This window comes from Corylus avellana, chromosome ca7 (genome assembly GCF_901000735.1).
Source record: "Corylus avellana chromosome ca7, CavTom2PMs-1.0".
In the NCBI taxonomy this organism is placed as follows: Eukaryota; Viridiplantae; Streptophyta; class Magnoliopsida; order Fagales; family Betulaceae; genus Corylus; species Corylus avellana.
In genome coordinates this window covers 28,498,127-28,514,706 of record NC_081547.1, presented here as the reverse complement: position 1 = coordinate 28,514,706, position 16,580 = coordinate 28,498,127, and the positions used below count along the sequence as shown (strand labels likewise).

The 16,580-nt window shown below is 34.5% G+C and overlaps 1 protein-coding gene across 1 annotated transcript; it reads right to left on the bottom strand.

Annotated features, from left to right (window-relative positions):
* Positions 1–5,380: 5,380 nt before the first annotated feature.
* On the bottom strand, positions 5,381–6,854 carry LOC132187378 (L-type lectin-domain containing receptor kinase S.4-like). The gene has a single exon (XM_059601673.1). It carries the CDS (start codon positions 6,827–6,829, stop codon positions 5,594–5,596), a length of 1,236 nt encoding a protein of 411 aa, XP_059457656.1. The 5' UTR covers positions 6,830–6,854; the 3' UTR covers positions 5,381–5,593.
* Positions 6,855–16,580: the final 9,726 nt, after the last annotated feature.

Genomic DNA, 16,580 nt, shown 5'->3' with positions numbered 1-16,580 from the left:
AAAAAAATATAAAATAAAATAATAAAAAATAATGAGTAGTTGGCCATCCCATGGCCTTTTGGGGGTGGCCGAAGCCACCTAGCCCCCAACTAGGGTAGTCCAGCCACCCCCAATTGAGTGGCCAACCACTCTTTATTATTTTATTATTTTATTTTATATATTTTTTAATATAAAATAATTTTTTTTATTATTATTTTGTTGTTAATGAGACAAATATTTCATTTATGATTCTAAAATTTCTTACCATAAAATAAATATTTTTCAGTTCAAAATAAATTGAAGGGGATTCTAATCCGATATTTTCTTTTGTTTGTTTACAAATGATGGTTGATATGCAATTTGGGTCACAGGGAGTTTTAATGGTGCTTGTGGATTAATAAGGTGCCACGTGGGACATTGACAAGCTTGTCCTGTTTTTGGGAGAGGAGTAGAGAATTAAGCCCACCAGCACCAATGTTCACTTAAGTCTTATATTGAAGGATCAGTCCAGATCAAAGTTTTAGATGGGCTCCCACCAATTATTGCATCTTTCTTTCTTTTTAATTAATTTGTTAACCAAAAGAAAAAAGATAAACAAATAAAAATAAAAGTGAGTGCACCATCACCATTGTCTTTACATTACTATCATTTTATATTTTAATTATTGTATGAATAAATAAATGAGAAACAATTGGACTCCCCCGTCTTGTCAAAGTAGCATATGATTCGTGTCTTTTTTTTTTTTCTTTTTTTTTTTTAATTGATGAGAAAAAGATATAAAAACAAACAAATAAATAAATAAATTCAATTACAAAGGGTTCTTCACTTCTTCTCACTCTCCACCATCCAGCACGAGCTCTATAAATTTTAAAGCATAAAAGGCGATATTATGTCTTCTCATTTTCTTTTTTCTTTTTCTGAGGACTTAAAATTATGACTATCAATTTGTGTTTATATGTCACGTTCAAAACGTATCAAAACATGAATATAAAATTATATTACTTGAAATTTATTATAGTGCCTGCCCGGCACAAATGCAACAACTTTCTTATAGCTAATAAAAGATTAAAGGTTGCCTTTTTTTTTGTCAGGAAAAGTATACTTTATCCCTCCAAAGTTTAGGGCAATTTTCAATTTGATCTTTAATATTTTAATTTTTACAATGCATCCCCCTAAACTTAAATTTTTTTTCAATTCGACCAATGCTATCTCAAAATTCTCATATAGCCCATATATATATAAATTAAAAAAAAAATCTCGTGGTCGTAGCCACCCCTTTGACCATTTGACCATTTTTGCACCGCTAAATTTTTTTTATTAAAAAAAAAAAATTATGTGCAATATAAAAATTTTGGGATAATATTGGTCGAATTAAAAAAAATTACAAATTTAGGAAAGTGTATTGCAAAAATTAAAATACTGGAGAATGAATTGAAAATTACACCAAACTTTAAGAAAATAAAGTGTAATTTTTCTTTTTCTTTTTTTTGTTTGTCACTATTTGGTAGCCACCTTTAATTATTACACCATCTTCAAAAAAAAACATTCCCACCAACTTTTGTAAGTACTAAGATTGCTTTATTCATCGATTTCTTTTATTTTTTTCGGTGCTATAAAAAGGTTCTTCCATAATGACCCAACAAAATTAAAAGCGTTGTGAAATCAATCAAAAATGACGACAAAGACAAAATAAAAAAGATTGCATTATATGAACTTTAGTCGATATGGTGACTAATTTTATATTCCTTAGTCCATTTGGAATTTGGATTTCAAAGAAGGGGGTTTAGTAATTATGATAAATCAATTCCACGGCATGTTAAGGACAGTACGTACTACACTTGCCAAATTGATTGGCTGTTGCATCTTTTAATATGAAGAGGATATATTCTATTATTTTTTTATACGAAAATGGGATATTAAATTATTAATAATAAAATCACGCTTTTCCCGTGGGGTAAATGATTGATCGATAAAGCGAAATATTTTAAGATTTTTGGCAGGAGATATGGTACTCTTTGTTTCCATGGTGTTTTAGATGACTTTATGTGCCATAATGGGATGCCTAAATAGTCAAAGAAGAAGTTAAACAACTTAAAACAAATCAAGAATAAAGTTTGGGTGGAAGATAACCTCACGTATATGAGTAACCAGGGATGAAATTATAATTTCTCATTTAGAGGGACCAAACTATAAATGAGAAGTTAAACTTGTTTTTGATGGGATCCCGGTCCCGTCTAGTTTTTAAGCTTAAAAATGCATATAAATTCATATATATATATAAAAGTAAAAAAATAATACCAAAAACGAAGGGGGCTATGCCTCCTCTTGGTATATTAATGGTTTCGTCACTATGAAATTGTTTCGTTATTGTTAGAATATGTTTTTTATATATTTTAACTCAAGAGATGAGGCTTTCTTTTACACTTAAAAAGTGATCACCAGCCCCTTCCACAACTAATGTGGAATAATCCCAACAATCTCCTCCTCACACATCGGGCCCTGGATCGGAGCAGCGATAACTTGTTTCTCTTATGAACTGTGGGTCGAGACTTGTTGGTAAACCTGAGTTCTGATACCAGTGTTACAGATGGTTCGGTGTTAGACATCTACGTCCACTACTAAGAATACCCATAAAGGCTACATTGTGTTCATTAACTTGATTTGTCAACAATACAAATGTCTATATTTATAGGATAATGTCTAAATACAATTATTATAATTAAATCCCCTTGATTTGATTACAATCTCAAGATTTTATTACAATTAACCAATAAATAGAGAATCTTTGATATCAGCATAATTGTAGTATATACGAAAAATATATAATATTCTAACTGTTATAACAACAAACTTTATTTTTATGATTGCAAAGGAAGTATGATTTTTTCTCAAAATAGTAAATAACTAATATTACAACTACGGAAAAAAGTGATGATTAATCTCTTTACAAATTACAATACATCTTATTTTAGGTTAGAACAGAGTTTGTCAGTTTATTAAATTGACATTTATTTTTAGAGTATGTAATGATCATATACATTTTTAAAAAGATTAACATTTCATAACAAATATCCTTAAGATTAATATCAAATTCATAAACTGAATTAAATAAATTTCTCTCTGACCAAACTTGGATGAAAATTGGTATTTCAAATCTCCATACATAAATGACTCATTGACGTGTGGAAATTCTTCTATGAATACTAGTTGCATAGAATTTTCTACAGAAGTTGCGTAATTTATTTCCAATGTGTTTTAGGTGAAGGTTAACGTAACATCAGTTAGATATTCTGCCAAATTTTTCTGACTTATTTTTTGCTTTTGATTTATTTTCTTTGACAACGATCATTGATCAACCGCCATGTGACGTGGATTCCGAGACATTCCCTTACTATATTACTAACTTTATTTTAATCATTGATTCTCGTTTTTACCATTCCTCATATAAAAATCCAAGCCCCAACCGATACTTGGCCCCATCTATGGAGATACGATATCTTATAATGGTCCAAAAACAAAGAGAATATCTTCTAAAGTTGCTAATACTACACTCTGCCCACTTCATCATCATCTTGGCTAGGTGAAATAGAGGCACGGACCTAACGATATTTATGAGACATGATCGGAAAGTGCTACACAAATTAATTTAGAAAAATTTTCAAATTAACGTGGTAGATCGTGAATATAAACAAGGGTGAAAAAATTATATATATGTTTTTTAATTTAAAAACTACAGGAGACTCCCCACCCCGCATCCAGCTTTGTGGGATTACAGTCTCCACAGAAATACCTCCTCGAGGGTGGGGTGGGAGTTAGTCGTTGGCACCACCTCCTTCCACCTTTTTATTTTTTATATCTTAAATTATTTACTTATTTATTTTTATTTTTGGTTTTAAAGAATATACTGATGTGGTAACAATGTACACGTGACAATATTTTACAAGTTATAGGTATTTGCGATAAAAATTCGATTAGTTCTTCAACAAGAAGTTGATAGAAAAGCAAGTCAATAAAATTTGTTACTTTGGAAAACCCTACAAACTTTTGGATAAAGTAATCAATCATACGGAACAAATTTATATTTAACCCTTATTTTTAATAGGTTTCTAGCCTTAACATCACAACTCTTTGCATTGCATATTGGCATAGAACACGAATCACACAATTTATTCTTTATTTTTTAAACAAATTCAAGAATCGAACTTGGGGTAAATACGAAAGTCATGTATACTAGCCACACAAAATTACAACTGTAACCTCACCTTCCATTCCTTACTAAAAATCATTGTAAGTTAAAAGCAGCCACCAGGTCATTTGTTTGACTTAATTTCTAATTTTTAATGTATTTTTTACTATTGTATTTCGTTTTGGGTCTGTTGTAAGGGAGTCGATCCACCCCCTTTACGTTATTAAGATTACCCACTCTCTCTTCCTTTAAGATTATAAATGAAAATGATCATCTCTTGTAATCATTTTTCTTATTCAATTAGAAAAAAAAAAAAAAAAAAAAAACATGAATTTGGATTAATGAAAATGATTATCTCTTGTAATCATTTTTCTTATTCAATTAGAAAAAATAAAAAATAAATAAAAAAACCATTTAATACATGAATTTGGATTAATGAGTTATGAGTATGTAAGAGGTGGAAGAAAGGATACCAGAATGCATAGAATTTTCGGATCCAAACAACACATTTGCAAAGGACTCAAATGCTTTAATTAAGGAGATGAAGTTATATATGGATCCATAACCTATAGGGAGGGACACAAGATATGCCATTGGACCCATAGGCTGGCGGAGTTGAATTCATATCGTTGCTTCAAAGTTCAATTAATTAATGCAAAGAAAATATGTCACAATTAATTAATGCAAAGAAAATTCACGGAATCACGGGTCTTCTGCTAACAACGACTTTATTAAATCGTTGGTACTGAAATAGCATTTACAGTAATTAAATAGTATTTGCCTATCGATGACATTTTACACCCCACTAAGAGATGTCTAATATATTGTTGGAAAAACATAAACATAAGAAATAAGAAACATGGAGTTTGAACTCTACCTTTATTCTAGAACTCACAAATAAGGATATTTGGTAAGTGTTTTACAATGTATAATGATGCATCTCACGTCCAGATTTGAAAGAACTCAACGATGGTGTTTTATTACAAGAACAAAACACATATGCCTACAACCTAAATGTTATTTAAGAGACAATAAAAGAGAGAATTGAGAGACTCATAATTTCGAATTACTACCCCCAATCCAAAGGTGCCACGTAGCCCAAAATGCTTCATCACCTCTTTCCCCCTAAATAGAAGTTTGAATCCTCACCTTACTATTTTTCTCAAAACCTGCTTTATAAGATTTTCTCCGACAACACTTCCGGCAAGTCAGCTGTGCAAACCAAGTACATCATAGTTCATTCTAGTACAATTGTTATATGTTACAGAATTTAGTTCTAGCTCTGCCAACGTTAGTTCCTATCAACAAACACAACAGAAACACAAAATCCCACAACCAATTTCAGGCCCGGCCATACCTTAATTTATTCCAAGTGTTCCCCCATGGCACACCCAAGAAAATGTGGCCAGAAATTGCAGACGAGCAGGATCACGAAGCGGTGGCTGAGACAATAATGGAATTCTTCAAGCCCTCTCTATTTTTCTCAACATCCACGGCAACCTTCTCGTACCCGAACTCCACAGCGTACACCGGATGCTCCGCCGCGTGCTTCTTGAAAAAGATCACCGATAGAAACAGCACCACAAAAGCCACCGAAGCCCCACACACCGTCGCGAAAATCAAACATCCGGCCACTGACAACGGACGCACTCTCCTCCTCTCCAGCCTCACGCGCTCACCACGCTCCTCCTTACCCACATAACTCCGCGGATCCACCGGCAGCGTGTGAATCGAATTCGGAAACTTTCGCACCCTAAACCTCCACGAACACACCATCCCGTTCCGAGAAGCTATGCCCACGCGCACGTCGTCGTCCATCCACATTTCGGCCAAATCGACCGCACGCGCCATGATCGGATTGTACGGCCTCGCGTCCCCGGATTTGGCGAGCCTAACTTCCAGTCGCTTCGAGCTCGCATCGTAGTCGATCCAAGATTTCAATCCGTTGTTGTCGCCGTTGCTTAGCACCAAACTCGAAGAGGAAACGACGCCGTTCACATTGATTCTCACGTAGCTGGCATTCGAATCACCTACATTGCCGTCCATTTTCGCATCAAATCCGACGGACAGAAACCTGTTCTCTTCGGAGAGCGCAAACGAACCTCCAGTAGTCAACCATTTTGACCAACATCCGCTGGGAACGAAGTCGAGAACAAGGCCGTCGCCGTCGCCGTTTACGGGGAAGATCGAGAACGAGAGCTCCGTTGAGAACGACGTCGGATGATTTCCGTCAAGGAACTTGAACGATTCATCGCGCATGAGAAGCCCGAATCTCGAGATCGACGGCCGTGTGAGCTTCACGCACCGCATGCCATTGTTGACGGCAACCATGTCGGCGTAGCCAAAGAGGGCAGTTCGGGAATCGAAGTTGAGGTTGGTGGTTGGGGTTCGATAGATTGGAACTGGATCGAAGCCAAACCCGGTTGAGAGAGAGGACGTGGGGTTTGAGATCAGGGTTAGGGCATAGGGAAGAACTAAGAGAGAAAAAGAGAGTTTGAACCTGAGAGTGTGAATTTCAGCCATAATCGATTTGCAGAGTAAGATTGAATGAGCAACCAGTACCTCACTACGCTTGTTTGGGGCTTCTTCAGTATTGAAGCAGCTGGCACGCAGAATAACTAGATAATGGGCCGGTCCGGGCCGATCTTCAAGCTTTACGGACATAAACGTGTAGTTCAAAGTTTTTCTGTTCAGGCCCCAAATATCTATATATGGGCTGCAAATCTTTGTCGTATAAAACTTAGGAAGACACGAAAAAGCTTATGAAAAAGAAACTATTATCTGCAGGACTGAACCAGGTTGTTAAAGTCTACAAAGATTCTTCACCATTGTATTGTTGAAGAAGAGCAGCCCATAGCCTGACTCAATGGGCCTCTATAAACATGTATTTGGCCCAATCCTTTCATTATATCTTAATAAATCGTGCATTTTTTTTTAAAAAAAATACATATTTTTATCTATAATTTAAAAAGGTGAAAAAAAATTCATATTTTCAATATGTTTTAAAGACACTTTCAAACCATCAGTACTATATATTCACAATTTTGTCTAAAATCGATAGTAGTGTTTTGAAACAGTAGGGAATTGTTGTATAGGTAGGTCGATAATAGAATGGCCCCGAGTGGACAAGACCTTGTGTCTGGTATCTGCTGCACGCAAAGGTGTGCATGAAAGGCATCTGGGTCCACGTTTTACATGTAGAAAATCAATCCCAACAAGAGATTATTGGAACTATGTGATAATTTTTTTTGATTCCAATCAGGATATATATATATATATTTCGTGTTTAATTTGGTTGGGCTACGACCGTCTGCTATTCTGTTTTTTGTTTTAGTATTGTTTGGTTGTCATATATATATGTCCAACAATTGAACAGGACAGAATTGTTTAGCAACATTGTTTCATTGCTGTCTGTTCGTACGTTTACATAATTGAGCTCTCTCCCGCATATCTTTTCTAGTCATGGCCTCCCTCTCTATCTCTCTGTGAAAGCAAGAACAAAATTTTTGAACCTTATCAGTTTCCCTTTTGGGCCGTTCCGGCAACCTCTCTTCCCATTTTAACCATATATAGTAAAAGAGGAGATGCCCATCTCACTCTATAATGAGGTGAATGATTGCGATAAAGTTTGAACTTATAACATTTAGCTCTGATAACATGTTAAATTACTATTTATTACAAAATTTTAAATTGATAAAAATATAAATTTAATCATTTAATTAATATTTTTTAAAAGTACTGTATGCTTGAGATACACTTTAAACTAAAAAAATGTCGGCGTATGAATAATTAAGTCTCACATCCAAAGTAAAAAATGGTAAAGAGTGAGTTGTTAGTATAATTGAAACGCCCCCAAATTATTTAGTTATTAAATAATTAATTTAGAGGGTTACTAGTATACTTTTAATAGTAGTTAAGCAATGGAAGTTTGGCTAATAATTTATTTATTTATTTTTATCCACTAATATCATTAAATATCAAGCACCTAGAGCATCCAAATAAATACTATCAAACAACATCATTGACATATATAACTGATAGTAATAAGCACTTATTAGTTTCAAATCGTAGCTTAGTTGCGTATCCCCAAAATAGCGATTAAATCAATACATCGCAAAAGAATAACTTGCGCACGATAGTCTGTTATTTTGTAAAGCTACTCCATTATATTGGCGACGGATGACTAAGATCCTAACCATTTATAAGAAAGCATCTGGACAGAGACTAAACCAAGAAAAAACCTCCCTGTTTTTCAGCCGCAATACACCGGTAGTCACAAATGAGGAAATTTTGAGACTGTCTGGGATTCAGTCCACGCAGAGATACAACAAGTATCTTGGGTTGCCAGCTCTTGTTGGTAAGTCTCGCAGACAAGCTTTTAATAGTATAAAAGACAAAGTGGGGAGGCGACTGGGTGATTGGAAGCTGAAATTGTTGTCACAAGCTGGGAGGGAGATATTGCTAAAAGCCGTGATCCAGGCCATTCCAACATACACCATGAGTATGTTCCTTATCCCCAAAGGATTGTGTTCCGAAATAAATTCCATGATGCAGAAGTTTTGGTGGGGAAATCAAGAAAATAGCTCGCAGATACATTGGATGAAATGGAGTAAAATGGGGTTGTCCAAAGAATGTGGGGGCATGGGTTTTCGTGATTTGTCATGTTTTAACAAAGCTCTGTTGGCGAAACAATGCTAGAGATTATTGAAGTCCCTGGAGAGTTTAACAGCAAAAATTTTAAAGGCTAAATACTATCCTCATTGCTCTTTTATGGATGCAAAATTGGGGACGAAGCCTTCTTTTGCATGGAGAAGTATTCAAGACGCCAAAGAACTACTTAAAGATGGTCTCTTCTGGAGAGTGGGTAATGGCCAATCAATTAATATATGGGGGGATAGCTGGATCCCAATTTCTTCAACTTATCGAATCCAATCCCCACCGAGGGTGCTGGACCCGAGTAGTAAGGTAAGTGAGCTCTTTGACAATGGAAAGTGTGGATGGAACCAAGATTTGTTGAAAAGTATTTTCACTGAGGAGGAAAGAGCTACTATTATCTCTATCCCTATAAGCCAAACAAATCAACTAGATGTCCAAATATGGCGGTGCTCAAACAATGGAATGTTTTCGGTAAAGAGCGCCTATCACCTTGCGAAAGAGATGGAGACGAGGGGGAGTCCGGAAGGCTCTTTGAAGACAAAGGAGAGTATTTTGTGGAAAACTCTTTGGAGACTAACAATCCCAAATGCAGCCAAAAATTTTCTTTGGAGAGCTTGTCACAATCTATTGCCAACAAAGGATAATCTCCTTAGACAAAAGGTTGTGATTGAGCCTTGGTGTCCAATTTGTGAGAAGGAACCGGAAACCGTTTATCATGCTTTGTGGGGCTGCCCAGCAGCCATGGATGTATGGGGCAGTAGCAAAAGAATATTCCAGAAGTGTGTTATAGAGGGTGAAAATTTCATGGAGACGGTAGAATATATTCTAAAAAGAAGTGGAGTAGCTGATTTTGGCTTATTTGTGCAGTTAGCCCGTCAGGTTTGGTTTAGGAGGAATAAATGGGTCCATGAAGGAATATTTATTCACCCAAATGTTCTTCTCCGCAAGACTGAAGAGCAGGCCGAGGAGTTCAAACAAGCAAATGAGTTGAATCTAAATAAAAGAGGGGTGGAGAACATTGATCATGAGAAGAAGTGGCTAGCCCCGCCTCAAGGTTGGTATAAGATAAATTGGGATGTGGCTACTGATAAATTACATGAACGAGTGGGGATTGGTGTCATGATTAGAGGAGAAAATGGGCAGGTTATTGCGGCTATAAGTAAAACTACATTGGGTTTATTGGAGCCGACAACGGGAGAAGCATTAGCCACATATCTTGCAGTTTGCCTTGGAAGGGATCTTGGAATGCAAAATATATATCTAGAAGGTGATGCGAAACAAATTGTGGAAGCAGTCAACTCTCCTACGAGTACATGGAGTCGTTTCGGACACCTAATAGATGACACAAGGCGAATTTTACGATCCTTTTCCAGTTGGAGATGTAATTTTGTTTATCGAAATGCAAATGAGGCGGCACACCGGCTTGCAAAAGCGGCGACAACAGATATCAGTGATAGGATATGGAGGGATACTACTCCAAATTGTATTAGTGATATTGTTTTGATGGAGCAATCAGCTCTATTTTGTGAATGTTGATGGAGTTTATATGCTCCATTCATTACAATTTTATTCAATGAAATACTCAATTTCTCAAAAAAAAAAAAAAAAAAAAAAAAAACTTGCGCAAATCATATTAGATCCTTAAAAGACATAGAAACATAATTAATCATAGTAGCTCAGAGATCATTGGAGCTTGATCCCCTCTAAGGAAACTGATAAATTTATATGCATTCTCTCCATATACTCAAAATTTATATAGTGAATTAGAGAGTTTATGTAATCAAGTCATTGTGTAGAGATTCTACAAAGTTATGTGCGATCATTGCATTGATTAGATGCAGGCATAGAAGCATTGTGGTTGATTGTGATATTTGAGATATGGTTAGATCGATAGAAGTATTGTGGAGATTGATATTTTGATATTTCGGAGATTTTGTAATTAGTTTCTCTTGAAATTTAAATACGAAATAATAAATTTAATAATTTAATTAATGTTCTAACATTTTTAGAATCGAGATAAAACAAATATGATTAAACAAAACATGGGGGTTACGTAGGTGTGGAAAAGCTTTGAAGTTCTAGAAACCATGAAGATGATCTAAATCTTGGTAATCTTAGAAACATAATAATGTTAGGTGGGGCTTCATTGGCTCTGGGTCTCTGACCGTGGGCGTGGAGTTGCTTTGCTCTCCCACAAAATCATAATCATTTCCCCTCAAAAGAGGTGGGTAGCTAGATATGGTAGCCAAGTTAGTCAAATACAATATAATGAAATTGCAGAGTGGCCAAGTAGATCATTTTTGAACTTAGGAAAAGACTCACTACAACGAACGTACATTTCTTTCCTTTCCATTGTTTAAACCCACAAATGGTGCATACACCATAAAATCAGGGATTCTTGCTACCCCAAGCCCCCAACATTTTGGCTGGCCCAATTAGCCTTTGTCTAATCAAAAGATACAATTGATATTTGCTTCAACAAATCACCACTTTATACCGTAGTCATTATGTGCTGAATTTAAATTAACTTACTTTTTATCTCACTTCTATCCTAAGTGTAAGTGATGATATATAAAGGCAAGGTGATTGTTGCTTGCACAACAAAATTACCATGGGCTTATCTCATAATTGGTGGAGAATTAATGAGCCTATTATCAGGGATATTATTTCACAGCTCAACTTCTTTTCTTTCTGGAAAGCCTCAAAGATTCATAGCACTAGTTTGTAATCCTTTTTCCCTTAACCTTTTCCTGTATTGTGTAGGGAAAAAAAAAGATTAAAAAAAAAAAAGATATATGATGGACCGGAGTTCCTTGCAATTAATGTATTACAATCATATATAGCGGTAACTGAGAGAGACCCTAATAAGGTCCACATGCCCGAATAGGTTTCAAACTATCCGAACACCTGTTTGGGGAGATTGATGAGCCCCGCCGGCCATCTAATTAATGGTTACGATTAAATTGAGTTTCACCATCCAAGTGTAATTTTAAAGAAAGGGAAGGTTTGAATTTGGACGCAAGTCAAGGGTATTTTGTCCCCAAGCAAGAGGCATCCGATCTTTCATTGACATGAAAAGGATAATGTGTTTGGTTTTCTTTTGGCAGCATGTGTCCTTCCAAAAGGCTCTGTAGTTGAAGAGGGAGACATTTGGACGACATATTTCGCATTTGAAGAAAAATTTGTACATTCTAGTGTCCAACAATTCTTCACTCTCAGCTAATTAGGACCCCATCTTCTTTCTAACATTTCAATCCCCTCATAATTTCCTTCAAGAGTTGAAGAACTCCACTAGGACAACTTATCATATCTTGCCCTTTTTTCTTCCTAAGTCAAGGACTTTCTTTTTTTTGCTCTCTAATTTGTTGACAAAAGCAAAATTTTCACTACATTTTGCCCATATAGTATATAGTATCAGTGCAGAGGTCATGATGAGTTCGATTAATCATGAATTTACACTTAAATCCTAAATTTCAGTTAAATATTTTACGTGTTAAGCCCAACTTAACTTGTTGAAAGAGAGCTTGAGCCAACACATGAGGAATTCCACAAAAATATTAATTAAATAATTAAAATTCATCTTTTTTTAGTGATTTAACATCCTCTGTATATGATACTCTTAAATTTGTCATATTTATTGAATGATTAACGTAATCTTCTGTTTTAACTTTTTTAAAAAAAGAGATCTAAACTATGCCCATCAAAGAATTAAAGAATGTAAAATACCATAGTATCTTAAAGTGGAATTAATTAGTCCAATGACAAGGTTAACATAATTTCTTTCTTCTATATGTTAGACTCTAAAAACAAAAGTGAGATGCATATAATACTGGGATCCTAAGAATCAAGCAAACATGTAAAGAATTATATATGCAAAATAATTAATTAATGCATCAATCGCAATCAGGCCTTTAATTGGTCGAATTCGTATATAATATGGCCCCCTCTTTTTTGTTTTTGGTTATCCTTTTTCTTTACTGTACGTTTCTTGGGTTTTATGGAGACCAAAGATGCATAAAAATCTCATGAAAATCCTTTTCGTAAAAAAAGAAAGATTTTGGTGTTGCCTTTTCCAGTACATATAGCCTTCAATCATGCCTACCAGACCGAAGTCTGATTTGGCATGTTCTAATCGAACCAGTCGTACCACAAATTTAGCAGCTAGCTAGCAGCGATGCTGATCAACACTCGAAACATCTATTTATCAAACACCAGATCTAGATTATGAGCTTATGACATTTGGACCATGTTTGTTTGTTGAAGGAAACATAGAAAAAATAAAATAAAAATTCACTACAGATTATGATGAGGTCATGCCATTTGATAGATTAAATTAAAAGAATTTTCTGTGAGAAAAACTGTGTCCCATTCCATTTTATCATTTGTTCTACTAATTAATTAAGTCCGACACAAAAAAGAAACCTAGCTAGAAGGAGTTTGGTTTCTATATCAGTAAGAGATTTGGTTGTTTAATATCAAGAGTAACACTAATTACTATACCTCCATCCCATCTTTATCCCATTGGGCTAATAGGCATGCACGGTCAATATTTAGTATGATTCTAAAACATGTCATGACTGACTTGACGTGTTTTAAATGACTTTTTATATTAGTTTTATATATATATCACTTAAAATATGTCACGTAATTCGGTGTAAAATGAGTATAAGAAATGCATTAGTGTAAGAGTAACATAATTCAATATCTAATGATGATTGTCCATGTACTAATTAAGCTATGGTTGGGCATTAACATTATAATATATATTGAAGGGTAATTTAAAATTTGTTGGAAGCCCCACTCCGTGCCTTGTGTATGTTGTTCCTTATTTGAGGGTACCTTTATCAGAATTCATCAAAGAGGCATGAATCAATGCCTGGAATAAGTAATAAATTAAAACGGAAGGAGATTGTAGGTTGGGGCCATGTGAAAAAAGAAGAAGAGATCATATGGGTGGGTGAGATTTGAAGTATGTTGGGTTCATGTGCTACGTACGAGGGATATGCCTTATATAAAGAACCTTTATTTCAAAATTAGAGCAATGTTGAAAGGGCTTTTTTTTTTTTTTTAAAGGTCTCATCACATGCATGTACATGATTCCTTTGCCCTTTAGGACACTCAATGTGAGGCCCAAAGTAGAAAAAAAAAAAAAAAAAGGAACTTCTTAAATATATAGTACCATCTTTTACAACCTTGGATTCTAATTAAAGTCCTTAAAAGCATGTGATTTGGGCTCTTGCCTCAGCTAGGGCCACCATATGTGTGGCAATGCGAGCTAGTCTCCTCAATTACCTATTTACCTTTCATCCAACTCCCCTCTAGTTCTAGTCCTTGTCAAAAAAGTAATGCACTAACGTAACATATAAAATGAGCGTAAAAAATAACATTATTCAATAATGTAAACTAAAAAACTATAATGTTAATGGTAGTTGGTCAAATATATGTTATGTTTGAATCATTTGCAGGAAAAAAAAAAAAGTTACTTTTCTAAAAGGTGAATCAAAATGTTGGAAGTATGTAATGATCAAAAAGTTTCTGCAAATGAGATAGATTGTCAGTTTACGTATCTAGAAAATTGAAAGTCTTTACTACCCATCACTGTTTTATTTGCTATGGTTGCTAATAGCTAGCTAGCTTCCACTTTGCTCTCTGTCAAATCATGATATTGTGAACAGAAGCACTATAGTTTGAGAAAACGAAAATCTGTTCATGAAATACAAGAACTGATAAAAACAAGTTATTTTTACCATCAGACACAACAACACAAGTACCTAAAAATGTGTTAATTTGCTTGTATAACTGCAGAAGATCCTTAACAGTTTAACCAAATTAAAGTTGGAGAAATTAACACTAAACTATATATATAGATCTCTAAATTTAATTAACAGCAAAAGATGTTTTTGAGTTTCACCAAAGATAAGTTGTTTTACTTTAATTACATGTTATTTAACTATTAAGGAATAAATGTTGAAGTAAAATTTGCCTTTTTTTTTTCTTTTTTTTTGGCAACTGTAAACAAACAATACTGAGAGATCAACTCACCTCTTGGAGCGGATCTTCGTTTTCTAGGGTTGAGCCATGTTCCTCTAAAATCAGACCCAATAATATGTTCATATTAGGTTTTGGGTTTTGAATAAAGTTATGATTTCATCCATATACAAGAAAATAAACCAGAATGATGCTAGATATGTTGAAAAATATGCAAATATGCAGTATGGTGATCTTTGGTATAAGAAACTTAATTGTGAAGAAGAAAACAAAATCTAAAATTCATGCAAATTAAGGTGGGTTTTTGGTGATGAGTTGAAAGCTAGAAAAAAGGCTAAGAATGTTGCATATATATATAGAGAGAGAGAATTAGCGATATCAATGACTTACTTGAATTAGAGGTGGTCATGAGCTCTAGCTTCTCTGGGATGAGTGGCTGCAGGATATATATATGTATAGGTGTGATCATGCATGAAGAAGAGGCTATGTAGCATAGTTCTGCAAGGAAAGTAGAAGCTACCAAAGGAGGAATCCAAAGGGATAGCATGATCCAAAATTGGAAAATTGAGGGAGAGTTGAAACTTGGGATCAATGCGATCCCTTTGGATGCCTCCTCTAGTTGCAGTAGTAGAAAGAAACCCAGAAACCTCCTTCAACCTTCTCTTCTCTTCTCTCTCTCTCTCTCTCTCTCTTTTGTGTGTGTTGTAGAGGAAAGTGGTTTGAGGGAGGCTTCAATATAAAAGAGACTTAAGTGCTCTCTAAAAATGACTAAAATTTCACTTCTTTTTTTTTTTTTTTTTTTTCTGAAAATAAAATCCAATTTAATAAATTTATTTAGATTTACCAAATCATCACAAAATGTTTTCAAAGATATTTATAACAAAACCAGACACATGGGAAGGGTTTAGCAGTAGTGGGTCACCTAGATATCCTTTTCTTAGAATTTCTCCCAACAAGTTGGGTAGCGAAATTAATAATTTTATATGATATTTCCTTATTTTTAATGAAGGCTTGTGGTCCAGTCCATGTTACCTCTCACACACCAAACTTTTTTTATGCTTGTTTCTTAAGAAATACATTCTCATCATAATAATTAATAATTATTTTCTGTAATTTTATAATTGTATATATATATATATATATATATATATATATATATTGGTCAATGGTACGATCATATGATTGACCCGGAAATACATATTTAGTGGGGATCCGAAGCATATTATAAATATATGCAAGCTGTCGAGTGCTTATATCGACGTGGTCAAAGGTGCATGTATATAATGTGATTTTTTTTTGGGATCAAGAACTCTCATTTATTCCGGCAGATTATTATTATTATATACATCTTTTAAAATAAATCGACAAATTTTTGATTTTATCAAGCGCTTATATAATTATATTTTTAAAAATTACGTTATCAAATAAAATGTACCTTTGAAATTTCAAATCTAAATTAATTCTATTTTTTCGCACTTCAATTCAAAAATAAGATCATTTCCATCTCTATCTTAATCTCCACCTCATTGTCCCTTAGGATGATGTGACATGTAAAATGTAACACTTAATTTCCCCCTTAAATAATAGGGAGGAACATTTATTTTCCCGGTCAGGCCATGGCCCTAAATACTTTGCACATGGATAGGTACCAAATAGGGTGCATATAGTCTGACCAAGAGGAATGGCCTAGCTGTCCATTCAACCAAACCAAAACATTCTTTCCATAATAAATAGGTCTAGATTTTGAACCTCCAATTCCCAATAAGAAATT